The following is a 23,869-nucleotide window of genomic DNA, read 5'->3' as shown; positions in this document are numbered from 1 at the left end:
ACACACACACACACACTCCCAGTGGTTGCCAGCATGGCTTTGTCAGGCGTCAGAGGTGATGGAGATCCTCATTTGTATTTGCATTATTAGACACATTTCCGACAGCATTCCAACACAACTTTAATAAACCACACAATTTGTATGATGCTATTTAAATAAGCTGTGGCAACATGGTATGGGTAAGACAAACAACATCCAGAACCTGAGGCAACTTCAATATCTTTCTGCCACTTCCTGAATCCGTCATGTCTTTTGTGTGTGTGTGAGTGTGTGTCTGGGGCTCTGTGTTTGGATGGGCCAAACACTTGGCAAACATTGTCTGTTTGTGTTTGATATGTAACTGCTTCCTCCTGTATGCTTCCCTTTGAGTGCGTGTGTGTGTGTGTGTGTGTGTGTATGTATCACAGTTATATAAAGACGGTGAGTAAGAGCTGCATCACAATGTTGAATTGGTATCAGTGAAGCTGGAATATCAGGTTTGTCACCACATTATACTAAATATTTTTTTGAAAAAGGATTAAAATAAACCAGCTCTACCTCTGCCCTGATGCCCATGAGCGAGCCAGGTAATTGTTTTCCTCTCCTGTACAGCCTGCCAGGACTGAAGGTGTGAACTGCATGAATGAAAAACAGGGCGGTGCTTGAAAACTGCACCACGCTCAGTCAACTGGACAAACAGAAGAGGAGGTGGTGGCATGTGGATGAAACTGAGAGTATCGATGAAAATTAAACAATAGCACTGTCCGAATTTAACCTTTCTCCACCTGTCATTAAAGCCTGAGATTCAGACTCTAGTCCCACTGCACTATTACCCAGCTAGAAGCCCTGTAATCTTTTCTGTGCTACTGGTTTGACGTCACTGGCTTCTGGTGTGTTTATAGGCAATATCTTTAAAAGATAAAACACAGTCCTGACAAATGTAATCCATGTTGTTGCTGCCTAAAATCTGGTCTGGCTTCCTCTCTCCCATCACAAAAACGTTGTCAGATTGCAGTAAAGGAAACAATTACACAGTTATCACATCAAATGTGGCAACTACCTCTGTGATAGTTTAGACAGATTAACACCTTGGTCATTTCTGAGCCAACCCATTACCTTCACTGCACATAAATCCTTAAACATACAACAGAGAGCATGCATAAATAAAGCTCCCAGCTATGATCAAAAACAGAGAGCAACAGACAAATGAAGTTAAATTCAGTGTGGTGGTCATTACCTTTGAAAAGAAAAGGCACTGGATGGAACAAACAGCTTACTAACACTTTTCGTCCTTCCTCACAGACAGGATTTGAGTCAACACTCAGCTAGGCTAATGGTCAGATTTAAAATTAGATGCAGTCTCTATGTGTCTGTCACTGCGAAAGGGAGAAACATCCACATTTGTCATGTTTCCTTCAAGTCTTGCATGTTTTGATCAGGAAATCCCGATGTCAAACCATTGACATGTTGTGGGGATGTTGATTCGAGCTCAGTCTACATAATGTACTTAATCCAGCACAAAGGCGTTGTCAAAACATATTGGATGTGTAAATTGTGTTGCATTTTGAGCCCCCCTAAAAAAAAATTAAGAATATTTAAAATGGACATGCTTATAATCTAATTTGATCCAGAAATCATTCTCTGGGGTGTCCTTCTTTCTGTTATTATGTCTATGCACCATGTATGAACTCAGTGCCCCCCCACAATTCATCTCATTAACAAACACTGCCCCCTTGTGGCTCTGGTGCCACTGTGTCCTACAGAAAAAGGAGACAAAAAAACAAAAACAAAACAGAAACATCCAATATTGACTTTGCCCAGCAACAGCCCCACTGTGAAGACCATATAAAACACCAGTCTGGGGGTGGAACAACAGGAAGGTGGCTGATCACCTCATCTGCATGTGTGGAAGTGAGCGCCTCCTCAGTTTCTCCTCCCTTGTCAATGATATGTTTCAGTTTTTCAGTCAGGGCAGTAATGGGCTGGCGCGTCAGAACAGTCCACGTCAAGCCTCAAAAGCTCAGGACAGTATCCCTCTCTTAGACTGGAAATAATCTAGTTTCAAACCAGGTTAGCCAAACCATGTGATCCATGTGGGTGTCTCTCTGAGATCCGTCATGTTGTTACATCTGCCTCATCTGAACATGTGCTGCCTGGACCTCTGCCTACCATATTCACACGTGCACGTAAAGTACATTTATCATTCTGTTGCCATACCTTCCACCAACTAATCTTCAGTCTTAACCCTGAATATTTGGTCTTTACTGTCACTTCTGTTTCTCTGAGAGAAATAGAGGACGGTTTAGTGGAGACAGGTTGTGTGACTAGTACTGAAGCTTTAAGTTCCACTGGATTAAAGCCACATATAACCTCAGTGGGCTGATATGATTTATGACAATAGCATCTAATAGCAGTCTATGACTCACACCACCACTGCCAAGGTGCCCTTTAGCAAGTCACACTATTGTCTGTGACAGTGTCATGGTCTCGTCTCCATCTTTAAGTTATAGAGGAATGGTTCAGAATGAACAAAATGCTGTGTTGCGCCATCATTAAGTTGGTTTAGGAAACTTTTAGTTGTCATAACAAGTCTCTGGAACAAGCGTCCACTTAATAATGATATACAAGTATGAGCATGAGAGTCAGATATGGGTAGAGGAGGATGCTGCTGCTGTTGCTGCTGCTGTATGGGAATGTTTATCAACTTCTATTGTGCAACAAAAGTTGTAGTGTTCTTTCCCCTCAACCATAATATGAGACAGGTGCTACAAAACATCAAGTAGAGACAGGACTAAATGTATTTTTCTTTATTTGCAATAAAAAATAAGTAGAAGAGCTCCCTTTACAAATATACCAGGGAAATGCAGCACATTGTGAACATGGCTCCCATACCAAGAGCCAGCGACTGCAGTGGAGTCACAAACTTTTGAGAGGACAGAATTGTACAGAGAGACAGTGCATTTTCGTGTATGCTAATAATGCAATTACAACCACAGCTGTCCAATGCAAACATTTTAACCTGCTTAAAGTTGATGTGACAAAGTGTTGTTTTCCCAACTTGGGAGTTTCTGTAGCTCATTTGATTTTTCATTTTTTTATTTTAAGACTTGCAGACACTGTTAAATCTAAGCCATCAACACTTCCTTCACCATTAATCCGTTTTAAGATTAAAAGGTACACTGGAGAATATTCTCACAAGCACACAGTAAAGTTTTCATTGTTTCTCACCAAAACAAATTAAATCCTCATTAGCAAAAAAAAAAAAAAAAAAAAAAAAAAAAGTTTGCAAAGCTGAGGCTCTGAATACACCTTCATTGTTTACATCAGTTTGCAATCTTCTTTTTCTCTGCAGGTTGCTGGTACCTTGCATGTTCAACAGGTTACCACAGCCAGATGTTGATCTGTGGAATAACTCAGCAGGAAGTGGGACTGGCTCACCTGCATGTTCTTGCACAGGACAAAAAACAAAAGTGGGCCCCACTCAAAACATTGCTCTGCTGCCCCACACGGTGAAAAACCCACAATGTTACCTGTAATCCAACAAATGCAAGTTAAAAAATAAGGAAATAATAAGAAAACTATGCAACACATTTGTCAAGTCTCAGGGATACACAGAACATTTTGGTGAGAAACACTGATTGTAAACACAACTATTTGTTTGCAAGAGAACTCTGCAGGGCAACTTCAAGCCCGGCAACTGCATTACAGTGTGCATGTAAATGTACTGAGAGAGAAAGGGATTGAAAGAGAGGTTAAAACGTTCCTTAAATAAAACATTAAAAAGGCCTCCGAGTTACATTGATATACATATAAATCACCCAACTTAAAATTTCACCATACACATACACTTAAGGGCATCGAAGAGAGAGAGACAAAAAAAACAACCATATAACGAAGTCTGTATTTGACGTCCCAGAGATATGCTACAATAGGACATAAATGTTCCAGATCGACTGTATCTGGGAGGATGCATTTAAATCTGCATTTTGCTAAATGCAACTAGAACTTTCTGTGATAGCCCGACTTATCTTTGCTCTTCAATCATATGTTGAATCTTCTTTCAGAACAAGTGAAGTGGAGCGTGTTGTTGTAGAGTTGCACTTGTTCTCACACATTGTAGTCTGTGGTTTTTAGTGTGAACACGGGCATAATCACAATCCTATGTCAAAACACTGACTCTCTATCAGACAATCTGAGGTACATGCCTGCTGCCCGGTGAGGCAGCAGATATAAAGTTCCAGGTTTTTGCACATGAATTTTGGCTCAGTCAGGAAGATTTCAAGTGAAGCAGCTGTTGCTGGTGCACATACCTCATATGCACCTCACCAAACGGACTCTATAAATGTAGTAGGGAGAAAAAAAAAAGACATCCACATACTACAGCCAGACCAGTACATTCACCTTTGTGTGTTACTGTCATGCCAAAGTGTTCTTGTTTTTGCTTCATATTTCACTAAGTGAGTTTTTGTTTTGATTCCGTACCTGTACACGCTTGAGGATGAGGGCGGCCACACGGCTCTGCGACAGGCCAACTTCTGTTTCAGCTTATGTGAAATACTGTTTTGTATATGTGGGGGAAAAAAACAATTCCTCTTGACCCCGATCCTGAACCTGATCCTTTCCTGCTCAGTGCTTGTGTGATAACAGGTTTTTGTTCTTTTCTAACAGAGAGTCAAGAAAGTCAGCCAGAGATGACCTAAATGGAAGCGACGCGGCTCAGCCGGGCTGATTTTACCTCCAATTTTACAGAGAACAAGAGGTGAGAGGTCACTTGTTTAAAAATGTACTGTAGCTCATTTCAGCAAATACAGTTATTGGTGGAGGGATGGCTGCATGAACAGAGAATGCCCTCATACCAGTATCCCAACCCACTGACACTCAACAGAACAGACGTGTGCGTTCAGAAAGGCCGCATGACAGAGGAAGACGTTCATGAGCATCTGAGAGAATGAACTGATGTAGAAGTAGATGGGTTCAAGGATGAGCAAATACATGTATAAATGAGTGACGTAATCAGTCAATGAGGGGTCGAATGACCAAAAAACATGAATGAACGGATTGCTGAACTGCATAGAAGCCCAAGCGTTTCCGGTCCGTCTCCCGTGTGGCTGGGCAATCACCGCGGCCTCTTGCGCGTGACGAAGATGAGGACCCTGCGGATGGCAATGAGGCGGTCCTTCAGCGAGGTCATGGACAGGATGGTGAGCTGGGCTCGATTCTCCAGTGGAAGGACAGCGAGGAGCCACCAGCACCAGGCCGGACCACTGGGACTGGCCTGCAGGAGGGAAAAGATAAAAACAGTGATTGTAGTTTTAAAAAGCAGTCTACATTTCTCTCTATGCATTATAAAACTTTCACTTCTCACAGGGCTTTAGAGCATCTTTTAAAAAAAATATGATTTCAATGGCTTTCGGGCACTTTATTCCAAACCACTGCTTTCCCATACAATGGAAAGTAAATTTTCTTCTCACAAATCTGACTCCATTTCTAGATGCAGACAACAAAAGTACGAGCTCCATAACTGTCTGTACAGACATTTGTCAATAACTGGTTTTCACCAGGTATCTGCCAAGCTAGAGCAGTTTTTCAGTGTGAGCAGAGAATAACAAACAGAAAACCTGGGGCAGCTGGCAGGTTTTTAAGTGGAGAGTGGAAACAGCTACCATCCTACCCTCCCTTACTGCTCTAGGAAAGTACCTAGCTGCTTTAATGACACTGGCTGGACACAGAATGTTCCTTCTAAAATTTTAAGCATATGATGTTCATATTCATACTTTCCTATGATAGTCTAGCCCAACAAAATTAAATGTTTCAAAATGTTATGACATGTATCTCATTAGAGACTGGAAGCATTAGTTATAATGTTGCACAAATTCAACCTTAACCCAACTAAAATGAGCCTGAACTTGGCAGATTTTTTATTTAAGCTCTTATACGTCATAAGCAAAGCTGATAAAGGGTGCAGCTTAGTACAGTACAGTCAGTGTTGTTTAAAGCTGTTTCAGGAGTCATTAGTGAACTGGCATTTTGTTTCCTCACGTTTGTCGGTGCTAAAAGCAGCCAAACTATGCTCTAGAGAAGTATTCAGACCTGAGGGTCAGGGTCTTTGCTGGGAAGGTGTCCGAAGTGGCTGAGTATCTGGCTCTTCATGTTGTCTTTCAGCGAGGTGAACCAATTGCTGGCCTGCTCATATACAGAATCGTGCAGCTTCAGAAGCTCCACCAGTTCCTCCCCCTCCACCTGATTGGAAAGAGTTTTTTTTTTTTTTTTCAGTCAGAGGAACGATGGCACAGTTTGAAAAATTTCCCATGTCAAAAATCTCCACCTGACTGGAAAGAGAATAATTGAAATATATATTTATTAACATCAACAACTTGTGTGTTCGTGTGTGCAGAAAGAGTAGGTTTTTCCCCTGTGGCATGATTGAATTTGCCTTTGGCACAGAAGAAGACTCCTTTTTCTTTGTCTCATTGTAGCGTCACGACTACAAAAAATAAAAATAAAAAACCTGCTTTATGTGACATTTGCTTGACAGTACCATGATGGAAAGTGTCTGAAATGACATCCTCTGACTGACAACACATCCGTGCAGCCATGCTCTCAGCTCACCTTCTTGTCTTCCAGGTACTCTATCTTGGCGGTGTTGTAGCCGTCTCTTTGGCCGTGGCTGAGGACCTTGAACCGTGACACACCGATGGTGTCAACCACCGAGCGACCGTCAGGAAAGAACTTCACATCTCGCACCTGAAACACAGTTCATCTTGTATTTAAACTGATGGAATCTGTTATTTGAGTGCATACACTAACTTGAGATGAGAAGGTCCGAGGAAGAGGGAAATAAGCAAATGAGTGACATCCTGTACCAGCTCCAGACACACACTCACCTGCAGCATGCAGCCGTAGTCAGCGAAGCCTTTGAGCTCATCAGCTATGCACATGCCGAACTGCTTGGTACCTGTCTCCATGGAGCGGCGGATCATGAGGCGGTAGCGTGGCTCAAACACGTGCAGTGGACAGGGGATGGTGGGGAAGGCCATGGTGCACACGAAGATCGGCACTTCCTGGTTCAAGCTACAACACAAACAGTGATGATGGGGTTGAGACTGTGGTACTTTCTGAGTATCTGAAAGTTTTGGAAAAGATCACTTAATGTGTGTGTGTGTGTGTGTGTGTGTGTGTGTGTGTGTGTGTGTGTGTGTGTGTGTGTGTGTGTGTGTGTGTGTGTGTGTGTGTGTAAAACTGACTTGGATAATTCCTTCATCTCCTCTTCATGGATTTTCTTCCTCTCTGCCAGCTCATCTCCTAGGTAACGCTGCAGCACTTCCTCCATCAGCAGTGTCTTGTTGTAACCCCTGGTGGCCAGATACTACATGACACACACACAGGCCATAAGTATGCTTTTTATCACATACTCAGGCAATACAATAACAAATAACAAATGATCTCATTATCATTTAATCTTTCAAGATTTTCTGGATTCATCTATAAAGTCTTTAACTTATAAAATGGTCAGAAAATAGAGAAAAACACCCACTGAAATTTTAAATCCACTGCCCATAGGTATTATATTTACAATGAAATAAAACAAAGATGGTGGTATTTTTATGGATAAATGAACAAACAAGTAATAACTGATAAAAATGATCAATTATCTGTTAGTATATCAATTCAATAAACAATAAATTGTTTCAGTACTACTACAAAGTACAGTCACTGACCATGTTTTTACCATGTGAAACCCCGTTTTGAATAAAGGTTATTTGAATATTTTACTATATAAAGTAAGTGTGTGTACCTCAGACAGATTCTCCTTGCACAGAGGGCAGTTGGGGTTGTGGTCCAGGCAGCGCTCCAGACATTTGAGGCAGAAAGTGTGTCCGCAGGGAGTGGCCACGGGCTCATAGAACAATCTGGAGGAGAAATGACCAAAAAACAGCAAGCTGAGCCAGCTAGATATTCAGTCCATTAAGTTGTTAAGTCTATAGTTTTGATCCTATCTGCTGCCAAAATCTGAATATTGTGTCTGCATGCAGTGTGTGTGTTAAGACTGTATACAGTCACCTCATGCAGAGTGAGCACTCCATGTCTCCACTGTCCAACAGATCAGAAGGAATCATCCTCCCTCCGCACACTGAGACCGTCTGAAAGCTGCTCACCTCATCTGCACAAAAACATCATCACAACATCAGGATACACATTTCTGTGGGTGTTCATCTTATTTATTATCTACACAACGGAGAGGGCAGATTTATACATGAAGCTGTGTCAACTATTAAAGAGAAGGACATAAAAAACCTTTGGCAAAAAACATCCAGTGGAATAATGCTGCAATGATCATACAGTTTAACTGTGTTCATATCATAACAAGTCATTTTATAAAATCATGAATGATCTTTTTGTTTTTGTGTGATGCACAGTACTGGACCGAAGTTTACTGCATTGAACATTTATTTGATGATGTTAAACAGGGTGTTTATTTGGTCAACCAGAACAGAAACATTGGCACTGACAGAGAATATTCTCTTCTCTGGCTGGAAAAGTAGCTCAGCTGGTTCAGCACAAGGACGCATGGGACTCTAAGGAGGAGACTGAGACATCTCTATCAACTTAATAATATACTCAATGACGAAAGTAATACCTTGTACTACTTGTTCTGTTTCTTTTTGCTCTGCATCCTATAATGACCGTGTTAGACTCATGAAGGCTTGCTCATGTCCTACTTCAAACTCTGATTTTCCCACTATACTCGAAAGCAAAGAAAGAATATGAAAGTATTGTATATACTGAATTTGGACTAGCAATGACTTATTTTACTAATGGGATCATACTTGCACACATGCATTGCCACGTAAAACAACCTCACTTTTATCATCCATTGATAATTAGCAGGTGACGCCAATGAAAACAAATTACCGTATTTTCCGGACTATAAGGCGCACTTAAAAGCCTTTAATTTTCTCAAAAAACGACAGTGCGCCTTATAAGCCGGAGCGCCTTATGTATAGATTAATTCCGGTTGTGCTTACTGACCTCGAAGAGATTTTGTGTGGTACACAGCACTCACGGCGCTCTGTCAAAATGTTTTAGGACGACTTTGGTAAACTACAAAGCTGCACCGCTTGCAGCATTACGGCTATCATAGTCAGGAGCGTCGCGGAGTAATACATACTGTGCTTCACCATAATATTACAGTGTATGTGTATAAGGACCTATAAGGAGTTATTGTGAATACGCTCATTAACGTTTGAACAATGTTGAGAGTTATTGTGAACGCATGTAATAAAGTTTGACTGACTTATCTGACTGTTTTGTTTCGCTTAATGCACCTTATAGTCCGGTGCGCTTTATATATGAAAAAAGTTCGAAAATAGACCATTTATTGACAGTGCGCCTTATAATCCAGTGCGCCCTATAGTGCGGAAAATACGGTATTTTTGCAAACAAATCAATTGAATCAGCATAACTTTTATATGCAAGAGTGAATAATTATGTATTAAATGATACTCACCAGGTCTGAGTAGCTTGGAGGGGGGGTTGAAAGCTGTTGAGGTTCCATCACTGTTGTGTTTCCTCTTAAGACCACCAGGGGGTGCTGGTAGTGCCGCCAGAACCTCAGCCAGGCTCTTGGTGCTGCCCTCCCCTGCAGCATGGTCCGATTTAACAGGCATCACAGCAGATAGTCTGGAGGATGAGTTGTCTACTGGAGCGCTTTTAGTCACACTGAACTCTGAGTCCTGGACACAGAGACAGACAGAGCAATTAGAGCTCGAGTTTTCCAGAGCGGGCCGATTATAAAGGGATCATCCCTTTGACAGCCACACTTTGCTCCAGTTCATCTCTCATCAAAATGTCAATACAAAATGCCAACTGTGGTGGAAATGTGAAAAAGTCTAAATAAAGATGCAGACAGAACCAATTACCCTGATATGAACCTGCTGACACAAACACATCCACAAATGAGATGATGACATACTTTGCCTAAGGCCATGTTCACAATAATTGTCCAAATTACACAAGTAAGAAAAACGCGCTTCACTGCTTCCCTCCACACAAAAGTGTTTTCTGATCGTTGGGGATAAAGGACTTATATAACCATTATTATACAAGATGGTAAAGCACAGGCTTGTCAGCAGTGGTGAAAATACACTGAGTAAGATGTGCTCAGATAAGAGCAATTTCTCTATGACTTGTGTAACTGACTCTGCTGACGTGTCCCAAAATGTTTAAAAGCTAAATGAAGACACAGGGTGGGAGATAAAAGAAACTCATTGGAAAATACACATTTGTATAAGGCTAGGCAACATTTCAATATTAGAGTTTTTTCTTCTAAATGCTTCAATGATCCTTAAATAATTTGGAAAAAAATGTCCTTTCTCACAGATGTTTCCACTGGTCTCAGTGGGTGGAGTGTGTTTGTTTGTGTACAATCACCTGTGAGGAGGAGCCTGGTCTCTGTGTGAGTGGCCTCAGGGACCTGAGCAAGGCAGGGGGTTTGATGAGGCGGGTGGCCAACCCTCCCTGCAGAGGATGCACCGGTGTTGGCAGGTCCTCATTCTCAAACACGGAGGAGAACAGCTCGCTAAGGACCTGCATGCAGAAACAGAGGGTAGCGCCCAATTAATGTTTATAATCCACATAGAGCGATGAGCAGAAGAATGCGGGGAAATTTGTTTCCCCTCCTGTATTCTGCCTGAGATGAAGAGCTGTTTTCTTCTCTTTGTACTGACAATGTGATGAGACTCACTCACACTTGTCTGCACCTTATTGTATGTGCTGTTCTCAAAATCTGACATTGAGACTGATTCAACAGCAGCCACAACTTGCACTGTTAAATTACACCTGAACAGGAGCATCCCCTACATATACTTTTATTTCTATTCTTCAGTTTTATAGAAATAAAACATTTTCCTCCAAAAAAATTATGTATTTTTTACAATTATGCACCTCATTTTATTAGAAAAACTGAGGTTCATTGATATGAAAACATATGTTAACATTAATATCTTTGGCTGCATTTTGCCTCTATTTGACTGGACAGTAGAGAGTGACAGGATAGGAGCAGAGAGGGGGAAAGAGTCAGGCATCAGTTCACGTGGTACACGCTCTAACCACTCCACTGTCGGCCACCCCAGAACTTTTTTTTTTTTTTTTTTAAATAAATGTGATTAAGCAAATTAATATCTCAGCTATTTAATCAAGTTTCTCTTACCTTCTGAGCTTCCAGTTTGACTTTGGTCCAGTCAGGCTTCAGTGCCACACACAGGAAGTACTCCTGCACGGCCTCATCGTTCTGGCCTGCAGCACTCAGTGCTGTGGCTTTCAGGTAGTGAGCCTGAAATCAACAAAAAGTGTGAGACAGTGTGATTGAGACAATCCAGTATTTTGGTCTACATCCAAAAACAAAAAAATCCCCTCAGTGTTGCCATCTGTTCTGGTTGACAGCTGATCTTTATGGGACATGTTGTGTGATCTGTTTCTCTATTACTGTATTTTTATTATTAACACCATTATTAACATCAAGCCAAGCTTCCCTTGCTTAGCAACATGTTTTGAAATCTGCAGTATAAAGAACTCATTTATTATCCACTTACACAGGCATGACAGCCCTGAACACTTGTATTTTTAATCTCGAGTCCTGTTGCTTTCCTTGATGAGATGCCAAACAGAATCTCATTGTAGGGACTACAATAACAATAAACTTCTGTATCTTATCTAGCCTGAATAAAACAATTCTAAAGTAATAACATAATAAAGTAATACTGCTTCCAAGTATACACAAATTCCAAAAATATAAACACATAATAATTGTGTTGAACTCTTACAACTTTGTTGCTGCAGTGACAGCACATTTGTGGTATGTCTGATATTGTTCCGATGATGTCTACATGATACATGATATTGTCTATAGGTTGCATTGTAAAACAGATTGAAACGTACTATAAGGTATCAAATAAGTCTTCAAAAATGTAGGCAAAGTGTCTCAAAAACATTACAAACTGTAGTAATAGCACTCACAAAATATTTCTCTCACTTTATATAAGGGTGGTTAGCACTGTGGGTTTAAATTATAATCTTCTTACATTTTATACCAGCAGTTCATAGGTTGACTTGCAAATAGAAGACATTTTACTTTAGAATGTGTTCAACAATACAAATCATTTTCTGAGCCGTCCTGTTCGCTGTAACCTGTAGCTCAGTTGTGTCTGACAGCAGGAGGGAGATCAACTCTCTGATGCTTAAAAACAATGACCTTTAATTACATAGTGCTAAACTACTGATTTTATTGTGGGTACAGGCCATGTCTTATCTTTATCCTTACCCAGATATATTCAGCTCTAACAGGCAGATCCATTTCAAACCTGTGTCTCACCTTTGTCCAGAGAGGTTTTATTTGACACAGGCTGGTGGCATCCTGCACCGCTTGGCTGAAGTTCCTCATCTCCATGTGCAACTCAGCCCGTTGACACAGCAGTCTGCCTGAAGAGGGCACTGTACACCACAGGACACACACACACACACACACACACACACACACACACACACACACACACACACACACCATCAGGTCACTGGATAGACCTCCAGCTCCAGGGGTTGGACAGGCTTTTCTAGGTCTGATGGAAGTAGGGCAGCAATGTAACATGTGGCTTGAGCCCTATTTCACGTGTTAGAACTTATGTCTCAGTGAACAATTACAATTAGACAGTTTTTGTCATCCAACAGTCATTCAGTGCTCACATTAGCAAATGATACACTTTACTAATTGTCATAGAAAGTGAGCTGTACGCCCAACTTGGACTTTTGGAACATTTTTACCCTATTTGCTGCATATGCATGAGTGGTAATAATCTTTTCATTCCTGTGAACCACTTAGTTCCAGCCTGATGATTATTTCAACAAGGGACTTTCATTTCATGGGATTAGTTGACAGGAAAACAAAGTTTAATTTGCATTGCTTTGATGCTGTTCATTCTGTAAGAGAAGATGCCACTGATCAATCAATAATCTTATTTTTGGAACCAAACTCTTCCTGTGTTATCTTAGAAAATTAAAATCAAGCTTGACAATTAACTGGAAAAAAAAAAAAAAACCCAAAACATACAGAACCAAAACAAATAAATACACGATAGCGGAACACTGCCCCAAACTGCCCAATCATGTAGAGAAACAGCAGGTAAACAGTTTGTGTTATTGTCTCCTTGTGTTAGTTATGCAAGTAATTACAACTTATACTTTTTTAAATCCTTTTTTCAATACAATTTTAATTCAAAGCAATTATTTTGCGATTATTTGTTTGGCTCAAGGTTAGAGACTGGGTGTACACAACAGTGACAACGTTTCAAGGGAAAAACCAGCACACGTCAACACAGTGGTTCTACAGTTTAGTTGCAGTTCACCAGGTTGATGGCCTTGTGTTTGGCACCTCATAGGTGGAACTTTGAGTTGTGAAACCCTTTGGCAAGTTATTTGAATAAGCATTTTCCAAAGACTGAATCTCTCATCTTCTCAGAACTAAGGAGAAGAGGCTGCTTGACTGAGCAGTGTTTAGTGTTTGTGCGTGGATGAGGCTCACGCACAAACACTAAAAGCAGGACCAACAGACAATATTTAAAAATTTACCAAAACACTGAGCTATGAGCAAACTGCAGTTTGTCTGCATTTTGTGAATAAATGATAATTAATGATGCCTGAAGAACAGCTGTTTCCAGCAGCACAGCTTACTAAAGTCTATGTCTTATTTCAACCGCGTTTTTTCATTAACAATTATCTTATGAGCATTTGCCGACAAGTTGGTACCTCATACTTACTAAGGGCAACATTAGAAAAAAAAACTATAAAAAAAAAAAAGAGCTGCACATTGAAAACTTTGTAGCCTCAGTCCACTGGAGAGATGCAATTGTTTGTTGAGCAAGGACTTTGCAATTAACACCTCTTGACAATTATGATTTCCTTTCATTTTAATAGCTTCCTGCAACATTTTCTATAATTCAATAAAGTTTTGTGGATAATGCTCATGGAATAAGGAGTGCCAGAGATCTGGACAGTTTGGACAGAACTGAATACCCTGTCCTGATCCCCAGCACGAGTAATAGATGAAGTTCTAATGCAGTTGATGCTGGAATCAATGAAATCTACAACATTTAAATTCAAACACAAGTAGTTTTGTAGAGTTGACACTGCTTTGCAGATCTGTGGTGCCTCAGAAGGCGTCACTTCATAAATATATTGTGAGTGGCTCTGTATGTGGCTATAACTCTACAACTGCTGCAACTCAATTAAGAGCTGCGATCTTTCAGATTTAAATGTGAGGAGCTGTTTGCCTGTTCACTGTCACCAGGGGCGTATTCCAGGAAGTGGTTTGTGAAAATTTGAATTTGTTGATCCTGAGTTTCCTGCTCCAGAAGCTGAGACAACTTTAACTCTGTAATTTACTCTGTAAACCTAACCTGTTCACTCATGGGTTTTTCTTTGATGAACGCTGAGTCGGTTTCCTCCCCTGTTGTCGAGCCTGAAGAAGCTGTCTCATGTGTGCACTTCATTTCCTCATTTATACAGTTAATATCAAAGCATATATCGGTCCAAATAAATTTGCAGAAGTTAACATTGGGAAAAAGAGATCATCCTGGTTGGATAATAGTTTAAAGACCTATCTTTACTAACATTATCACCTTTATGATCAATCAGCCATCAGTGCCAGGACAGAGACAGTGATCTTTGTCCTTATATGGACAAGCTCTGTTTCCTAGAAATTACACTTTATAGGCTACAACTAAACTGCACAGCAAATAAGTTTCGTAGGAAACGTAATTGTTGGCTAGATTATGTTCAGTCACAAAGAATTTTATGAATAAATAAAGTGTTACATTTCATTTCGGTGGAAAACAAATATGTTGTCTGTGGAGGTTTTACTGATATGTTCACTCAAGCTATTTGCAACTTGTGAAATACATTAAAAACATATACTCATCATGTTAATAGATGATGTAGTCCGACTGGTGTATCTCCATTACTTTTAATTAATTTCTCTAAAATGAATCACTTTATTTTAAGATGCACATTTTTCAAACACTCTCTGCTCTATTTTCCTTGAAATGACAAAAGAACAATTAATTGGTCCCCCAGACCTTTGCTTGAGGAAATTTTGCCTAACTGGACCTCTTTGAATTTTAAGTGATTACAAATATTGGTAAAATGGTACTAATGGACTAAATGTAGTTTAAAGGTGACTTTTTGAACACGTGTCTCAGCTGCACCTCAGGTAAACTGCTAAGTCTGATCTGTTGGTCTAGGGACAGCTGTTGCACTTAGGCTACGGAAAAAACTTGGTAGTAGGGTTGCAGTGGTATACTGTCTTCACATTATACCATGGCTCATCCTGCTTATTGCCAGTATTAAAAAAATAAATGAGAACAGAGAATCTCACCAGCACATTTCCTTTCTTCCTTAACTGCCTGTCAGACTTGATATCTGGCACCACAGACACAGCACTAACCAATCTCAATCCCACGAAAAAGAAATTGGAATCAGCAGTGTGGGATTGCTTTGGATTCCAAAAATGAGTGTGGGGTCCTTGAGGACAGATATCCAGTTTGAAAAAAATGTGGAAGTGGGAAGTGTGAAGTGAAGTGTGCAAAGTGGCTGCCCCTCTCAGAGAACACCATCCGTCCATGCAGATCAAAGATTGTGTCCTGTTTTTAACTTTAATTCCTAACAAAAAAACGTGAACGTCTGACACAATAACCCTGATCTAACCCCATAAAGAAACACACACAAACTTTCCCGGCTCGAGGGGCTGACATAAGTAAATGCATTTGTGAGTAAAAGACACAGACAGGATCAGTCTGTGCATTTATGTAAATTGACGACTATTTTGATAATTGTTTAAAGCATTTGAGAAGGCATTTCTCACCATTTTCTCAATTTTTACATACCAAAAGAAAAAAAATAAACTGATTCATGGAGAAATTAATCAGCTGATTAATCTACAATGAAAATAATCATTAGTTGCAGTTGGATACAAAATAGTTCTGTGGCATTGCATTATCGTGGCATTTCCATGCAAAACATACCCCAGCCTCTTCCTCCAATATTGCACCCGTCCCTTTCGTTTTATCAAACACAACGCACATCATTATATCACTTTCATTGTGTAAGAGCAGCGCATAAGACATGTGGCACAGATAACCAGCAAAGTGGGGGGAAACTGCATAAGGCACAGGCTGGAGAACAGCTCTGTTTCTGCTTGCATTATGAGACTATTACACTCATCCTCCATCACAGATACCAGAAGGCCTCCTGCTGCCTTTGTTGGGAAAACACCAACTGACAGTACCAAAGCTGTGAAGGCACTCTGTCATCCACAGTCCTTCACAAGACAGAAGGCATGAATCAATATTGATCTGGGGAGAGACATATTTGAGAAGGAGCCATCTGAACACTCAAAACGACAAAAGAGAGACTGGAGTATAGTCCTTATGCCTGACACCCATTTAGCTATTTGAGGACCACGGGAAATTAATTTTTAATGTGACTTTAATATGAGGGCCAGAGGTGGGAAGGGGTCAGCTCAACTTTCTCTAAGGATTAAAACTGTGCAATATGAGACTTGCCCTGGCACAGAAATTACTGAAACACACAGGTACTCTTTGTGTAATGTGCCAAGAGAACGGAACATTCCGTATTTGGGCTCAGCAGGTTAGGCAAGATAGCTGCTTACAGTGACATCAAACCCAAAGAATATGAAACAGTAGCTTTAAATGTTAATATAAGTTGTTGTTTTGCTAATGCGGCAGATCAACTACAGTGTATCACTGCCAGCCTTCCCTGAGTGTTACCCAACACAGTTTATGAAACACCATTGGTAATGGGAGGAGTACTTCCAACTCAGAATGTACTCATGCACAAGGCAAGCATTAAGTAAATAAATACAGTATTTTCTGGATGTAAAAAAAGTGAGATTATTAAGTGAGTGTCCAGAGAGTATACATTCCTTACCCATAACTACAGAAGGACAGAGTATAAATATAAAACACTGTATGGACGTGGCAGTGGGAGACAGAAGATCAGATGTGGGCTACTTAGGTAATGAAGGACGGTGCGTCATGTAACGCCTGACCCCTTACAGTGTACACTGGGAGGAGTGGCGCCGCTCACCGGTGACACCGGGAAGCTAAACTAAGAAAAAGTAGGTCACCTGTACAAAACACTGCCGTTTTGATTACAATCCGTCACATTTACCACAGAAAAGTTTACATTAAACATTTTCCGTTGCACATACGGAGACTGTGCTCTCTTACCTAGGTCCACCGCTGCATCGTATCTCTCCAACGCATCTGAGAGGTCCTGTTTTTTCCACAAAACCTCTCCCTCGATCCAGAGTTTCCTAGCTTTACTCTCAGTTGCAAACAGTTTATCCAACAGGCCGCTGAGAACAACGTTTATTCTTCGGCAGTTTGGCAGCCCGTCTTTTTTGTTCAACTTTTGCTTGCAGTGTATACAGTCTCTGACACTTTCGTCCTCCAAGCAGCGTTTGCAGAAAGTGTGTCCGCACTCCACGGTCGTGGGCTCATAGAGCAGACACTTGCACAGGCGACAAGAAAACAAATCGAGGGCTTCATCCTCTTCACACTCCCCGTTACTTTCATCTCCATCTTCCCCGCCGCTGCTTACACCGTGGTTGTTTAACGTCCCGGGGATTGCCAGCTCTTTCTCACGGAGAGTCCGGGTGATGGTGTCCACCAGGAGGGGAAGCTCCTCCGGGCGCAGTTTACCGAGGCTGGCCGCTAAGCAGTACGAGTCCAGCGCCTCAGATATCCGTCCAGCGCGGGCCAGAGAGTCAGCCTTCCTCAGACACAAGCCCCTGTCCGGTTGCTGGAGGTCTGCGAGCTGGGAGCTGTAGATCTCCACGGCCAGACTAAAGTCCCCAGCCCGGTTGGCCTCCTCTGCCACCTCCAGCATTTCGGGGCAGATGCCCGCAGCCCCAGGGTTGGAGAGTGGCTGGACGAACAGCTCGCCCTGGTGAGACCTTACTCCCGTCTCCATCTTCTTCTCCCAAAGGGAAAGTCAGATACTAAGAAGACGAAGAGGTTCACTGACTGTCTGGCAAAAAGAGACCCAGCTCCCAACGCTGCTCAGAAACCATACCTCTACAGTCAGACTCACTGACATCTAATGCCTCGCTGCCAAACAAACCCCCGGACTGAGCCTGACTCTCACCGCTGGCCATTGGAAGCGGGTTAGGACCAATTCCGAGTCATGCGACCTAAACCCCGATAAAACAGGACGTCTGAATGACATCGCGGGTCTATGTCAAAGCCCCTCAAACACTAAACTGTGGCCTCTCCGGCAATAAAGTTAACATGGGATGTGGCTTCACCGCGAACGCCGGCTATGGTTTGTTTGAGGGGGGAGGTCGGTGTTATTTACTACCTGAGCAGTCCACTTATCAAACCTCTGCCGCTGCCTCCACAACAAGGAGGCGGGCCGACAGCGTCTCTCGTGTACAAACAAAAACTTTCCGAAACAATGTCGCTTTCACCAGCAGAGGAAAACGACCCTGCGGCTTTTTTTCATGGTTCGTGTAGAACCAAAGGGTAAAATCCTTAGAGCTTAACGTTAGCAAGTAAGAAGCTTAATTTCCATTTGCTCTATTGCGCTTTAAGATACATTGTAAACTCAATAAAGTCAGAGTTTATGTTTTAAAATAGTTTACAGTAAAGGAAGTAGAGGATAAATTGTATATATTTCAGCGACAGACCCAAAGCCCGTATTTTCTCAAGTGAACCGCAGCCGTTGTTTTTATGTAAGGGAGCCCGGGAGCGGTGAAGCCGAGGGAGCTAGCTAACGTTACAGCGGGTGAACCGGCGTCGAGCTCCGCAAACGAAGTCCTTTCGACCCGATGTCCCAAAACGCGTGTGTCTTAACGCGTCCGGATGCCATGTCCTCCTCTTAAACATGTAAAAGAAACCCCGGTGAAAACAAAGCTTTCAATACGGTACTCCATCTGGGTCGCTAGCCAGCTAGCTTCAGCGGCTAAAGGTTGTCGCTTCTTTGGATTTCATGCAATTCGCCGAACCAAGCACAAGCCGTCACATGACGCGCGAAGCGGGCTCTGATTGGTCCATTATGTGGCTCACTTATATAACGCAATGGTATTGTATAACCTCTTACTGAAAACAGTGAATGAGTGGCTGTGAACTTCATCAAAACAAGCTCACAGCTAGTGGCTTTAACGAGCTTTAAGACGTGAAACCGCAGTAGGATGCCTTCAGGTGAAATAAGAGGGACCTGCATGTTGTGTTGGAGTCTAAGTGTCACTTTGTCACTGGTAAACTCCTCATGTGGCCGGCTGTGGGATGGATTCATTGTTTATGTAATGCTTTATATAAGCAGCGTGTCAGGTATGGTTCCGCAGTTAAATCTGGTGACAGCATTTGGTTTTTCATACTTATCATTTCAGCCAAAACGAACAGAAAAAGTAGGCTGTTCCCACACTGCTTTATTTAGACCCATCTCAAGTTTTGTGGTTCTATTCAAATAACGTAGCGATGACCCAATTCAGGAACTGAAATGCTCGCAGGCGCAGTCACTGAGAAACTGCATAAGGGCCCTAATAGATACATTGGTGTTCAGATATAACCACTGCCAACATAATTTACAGTTCTGTTTTATCATTTGAATTGCCGCATGACCTCACTTCCTGCTTGGAATAAGCAAACAGACCACTAAGTTGTCAGAAAGAGCTGTGATCATGCACCAATTTATTAATACCTTCGGGAACACAAAGACTTTTTCTGGAAAGCTGTAGATTTTTTAGATGTGATTTTTCAATGCTGTGAGCAACACAAATCAAATTCTATTCTGCCTCAGTGTATTTGACAGACGGCAGAGACATAAAATCTGGACATGTGAGGAAATCTTTTTGTTGGAATTTGGGTGAACCAAATCTTAAAGCTGTTTCATCTATAAGATTTCACAACTATAATTACATATAGTTAGTTATATACATGTATTCATCTAAAAATGCTGCATGTATCACCAAAAAAGCCAGATGAGTCTACAGTGAAAACATGTGTATCAGAACATATTCTCAGCACATAGCATCTCCACAGAAACAAACTTTCCAATTTTCATAACTGGAAAGTTGTATAAAGATTGCATGAACCACTGTGACCCATTTCCCTGAAGTTCCATAAAACCACTGCTGTCCTATCTGTTCAGCATGTCCTGCAGGATGCTGTGGGTGTTATAACAATAAGGGGAGATGAATCTTGATAAGGTATCATGGAGTGATATAAGTTGCGCACTAACACAGGTACAGACATGTGCGGACACATGTACCACCCATGCACACGTCTGCATTAATATGCAAATATACACCTCAGGGAACAACAGCAAGTGGTTGTGATAGTGATAGTGAGCATCATGAAAAGGTCCATTCTTCATGCTAACCCACAGGACTTGCATTACTTTCTACCATAGTTCAATACCTTATGAAACAGACTTGAGTGACCCACATTTTGAGCATTTGTTCACGATGTTTTGTAATTTCTTGACACAGATCTCATATTTGAAATAGAAATGCTGGAACACTTCATGCCAAAGCCTGTTCGTAAAGTGTGTCAGCACATGAGGTGACATAATGAAAAATTTTCCTTTCAATGCACGGCCCAGCTTAAGATACATTTACATCCACACATTTTAACTTTAGATGTCAGCTTTTTAGCTTTTTATAAGAAAAATGGATGTGAAAGATGTCAAACATACTTTAACACCTCTGCATTCCTAAGAACAGAAGAAGGAAAAACAACCAGTTTGTGGCCCTTGTCCATAGGCCAATTAAAGGTTTTGCTACTTATCATGTTAACCCGACTGTTCTGTGTCAATGCTAAAGTTGCTATTAGCACAATCCCAGGAAATACTTGTAGCTGTTTGGTCATGATACAAAATAACAGAATAGTGTAGTTTAAATCTCAAATGTGGCTGTCAGAAGCAAGCCCTTCATAGAGCACACAAGCTATTAACCATTACTCTGTTGGCCACTGTTGTAATGGGATTTTTTTTTTGTTTATGCTTTTGCCAAAAAAGTCAGTTGAAAAGCAAAATTTAGAGTTGAATGCCTGCAGAGATATTTGTTATATCAGATTATATCCACTAGATGGTGACACTGATGGATGATGGGAAGGTTTAGCCTGTATACAGAAGGTTTGAGTTAAGCATTTAGGCTATCGGAAAACTGCTTTACTCCATAAAAGATTACACCCCAACCGTCACACTTGTCTTGGCTGCCTCACTACAATTGCAGTGTAATCCTCAGGATTCCCCCCACAGTGCCTGCCAGTGCAGAGGCCTCTGCTGCGTGACCTAGGGCAAAACAGCCGGCACATTTCCATAAACTGATGGACTGGTGAGGTGTCGCTCATGTAAGCATGACACTGTGTTTTGAAAACAGGACCGATGACCATGAGTATAATACACACAGCCATAACCATCAAGCTGTTCTCATTTCCTCACATATAGAGCATCTGTGGTGCGTAACTGAGGGACACAGTCTTTACACAACACATGCTCTGCCAATTCACAGCCCCACGTGACTTTTTTTTTTTGACTAGGAGTCAGATGTAATAATGGGTTAACTCATCCACGTGCACTTTACCAGAGACACATTCCTTATACCAAACAGGCCAATCTAATATAATTCAGATGAGGATTGGGTTTATTGAGAGTTTGTCATTTATCTGAAAATACAATAGATTTTCGTCACCAGTGATGGTTATTTGGTGTGTCTGCTTTTTGTGGGTCTCACATGAGCAAAGAATGCACAGTTGAATGAAGCTGTTCTCTCAAAGGTGAGACCCAGTTGGCTAAATTTAGGTACACCTATGAAAGTGATGAACTACCAGCCTAATGTGCACATCAGTCAGGTGTTTGGAGAAAGGGTTCTCCACTAATGGAAGCTGTTTCTATAAGGAGAATCCTTTTAGAAACAGCTTTTATAACAATACGTGACGGAATATGTTACCATTTTTTTAAAATGCAAAATGTACAAGATGTAAAGCAGCAAATATTTAATAGTTTAGAGAAAGAACCATCACTGTTTGAGGGGATAAAAAAGGTATGAAAGTGTTGCTGAATTAAGGTAAAGTGATTGTATTTCAAGAATGAAGTGTTGTGATATAAAATTAACCTGAGCTAAGACAAAGAGGTAAACCACCTCCTGGCTGTACATGCAAAAGACATGAAACAGCTGCTACACTATTTTACTGTCATCATATAAAAATAATTACTTCCCCTCTCAGTCTGTTGCCTGCACCGTGGTTTGTTTGTCAGAAACATTTTTATTAGAAAATCATTTCCTTCAAAAACCTTCAGACAAGATGTTTGTCTTTTCAAGTCAGTTGGAGAACAATCTCTGTGACAATGAGCATGAAATTATGATTGACTGCTGCTTTTTTGATTGTGGTGGTTGTTTTGAGGTAGAAATGAGAGGGAGGAGGGAGGATGCACAGAATGTTATACAAGTTGGTAGGGTTGTCTTTATGTGATTAGCCGAGCAGTGACACGTGACAGCTCACTCTGCTGTCCTGGCTGATGCTCAGATGGCCTGCAGTTATTCTGCAGACACTTCCAAGAATAGGTCGAGTCTCAATGGTTTCCTTTAGATACTGTATCTCAGGGTTATCAATGCTTCATTCTCCTTTGTGCTGTCCCAGTCAACAGTGACATTTTTACTGAAATTAATTTGTCTCTGGAAACAATGTGACCTTATTTCCTTAATGTTAGAGAGATAAAAGAAGAGAAAAGCTATAGAGAAAAATCACATTCACAGAATTAATTAGATTAATCATGATGTAAATTTCAGAAACAGGATAATTGGGTATGGAAAAAATCAAGTTGTTGCAATAACATGTTGCTGTTCAAAACAATAGCTAAAAGGGCAGTTAAGCTAAACCCCAACATCTATTAAAATTTAGAAGAAGAATGGAGTTTGGTTCCCTGCTCCCAAGCCAGTTATTCCAAAAAGTAGGTGCTCTAGGGGACGCCACTCTCCTATGTTTTTTTGTTTTGTTTTTTTCAAATTTTATGTCACATTTACAAAGGAGTCTCTTTCTTGATTTCACAAAATACTTAATAACCAGATCAGTTAAATTGGATCCCTCAAGGCTGCTTCTGTTTTTATCCACTGAATTCTCCTCCTGTGCTGCTGATATCACATAACAGAAACTAGTGGAAGTCTCTGCCTCGTATCATTAATTCTCATGTCCCTCAGCACCAGCACGTGGCTCCAAAACCATTCAGTAAAAACACATGGGACCAGGCTGCTGGCCATTTACAACAGTACACGCACGCGCAGATACACACACACACACACACAGATGCACACACACCTACAGCACCACCTGTCCTCCAGCTGCAGTGTGTAATATTCATTGTGTATGGAGTCAGTGGGAGCACAAAATAAGAGCGGTGAGCTGCAACACGTGAACATGTCTCCTGCTGGGCCTCACACATGCAGCGAGGGGGGGTGGGTGCCGTGGTTGCCATGGTGCCTGTGACAATTGCATTTACCCTGTCCACTGCTTATATGCACACATACACATACCTCTTCCACAGAAAGCAGGGCTATAGAGAATACATTTCATTCAGTTTTCTGCTCGACAACATCCTTAAACAATTTAAACAATGACACTAAAATGCAGCGGCCTGCATTATAGATGCATATCCTTTAGCACAACTCTGGTTTCAGTCTGACATACCTGAAAGGTTTTTTCAGATTAAAATAAAAAAACATAAGAAATGGTTTCTTTCACACCAGAATAAGCATTGACAGATAATGATACATATCAGTTATTACACAGATATAACATTGGATTTTATAGGTCATTACAAA

The 23,869-nt window shown here is 41.2% G+C and overlaps 1 protein-coding gene across 1 annotated transcript; it reads right to left on the bottom strand.

The window, feature by feature from the left end:
- Nucleotides 1–2,771: 2,771 nt before the first annotated feature.
- lonrf2 (LON peptidase N-terminal domain and ring finger 2) lies at nucleotides 2,772–19,058 on the bottom strand. The gene is made up of 12 exons (XM_071481151.1): nucleotides 17,277–19,058; nucleotides 12,350–12,468; nucleotides 11,189–11,311; nucleotides 10,411–10,566; nucleotides 9,488–9,713; nucleotides 8,041–8,140; nucleotides 7,775–7,889; nucleotides 7,224–7,345; nucleotides 6,864–7,050; nucleotides 6,589–6,723; nucleotides 6,070–6,219; nucleotides 2,772–5,254 (listed from the first exon to the last, which is right to left on the bottom strand). Exons 1-12 carry the CDS (start codon nucleotides 18,019–18,021, stop codon nucleotides 5,096–5,098), a joined length of 2,337 nt encoding a protein of 778 aa, XP_071337252.1. The 5' UTR covers nucleotides 18,022–19,058; the 3' UTR covers nucleotides 2,772–5,095.
- Between the last annotated feature and the right edge of the window lie 4,811 nt (nucleotides 19,059–23,869).

The sequence above is a fragment of the Trachinotus anak genome, unplaced genomic scaffold (genome assembly GCF_046630095.1).
Source record: "Trachinotus anak isolate AG129_WGS33_773 ecotype Australia unplaced genomic scaffold, CSIRO_AGI_Tana_v1 ptg000001l, whole genome shotgun sequence".
Lineage (NCBI taxonomy): Eukaryota > Metazoa > Chordata > Actinopteri > Carangiformes > Carangidae > Trachinotus > Trachinotus anak.
Note: the sequence above shows the minus strand (reverse complement) of the source record. Positions and strands in the feature narration are given on the sequence as shown.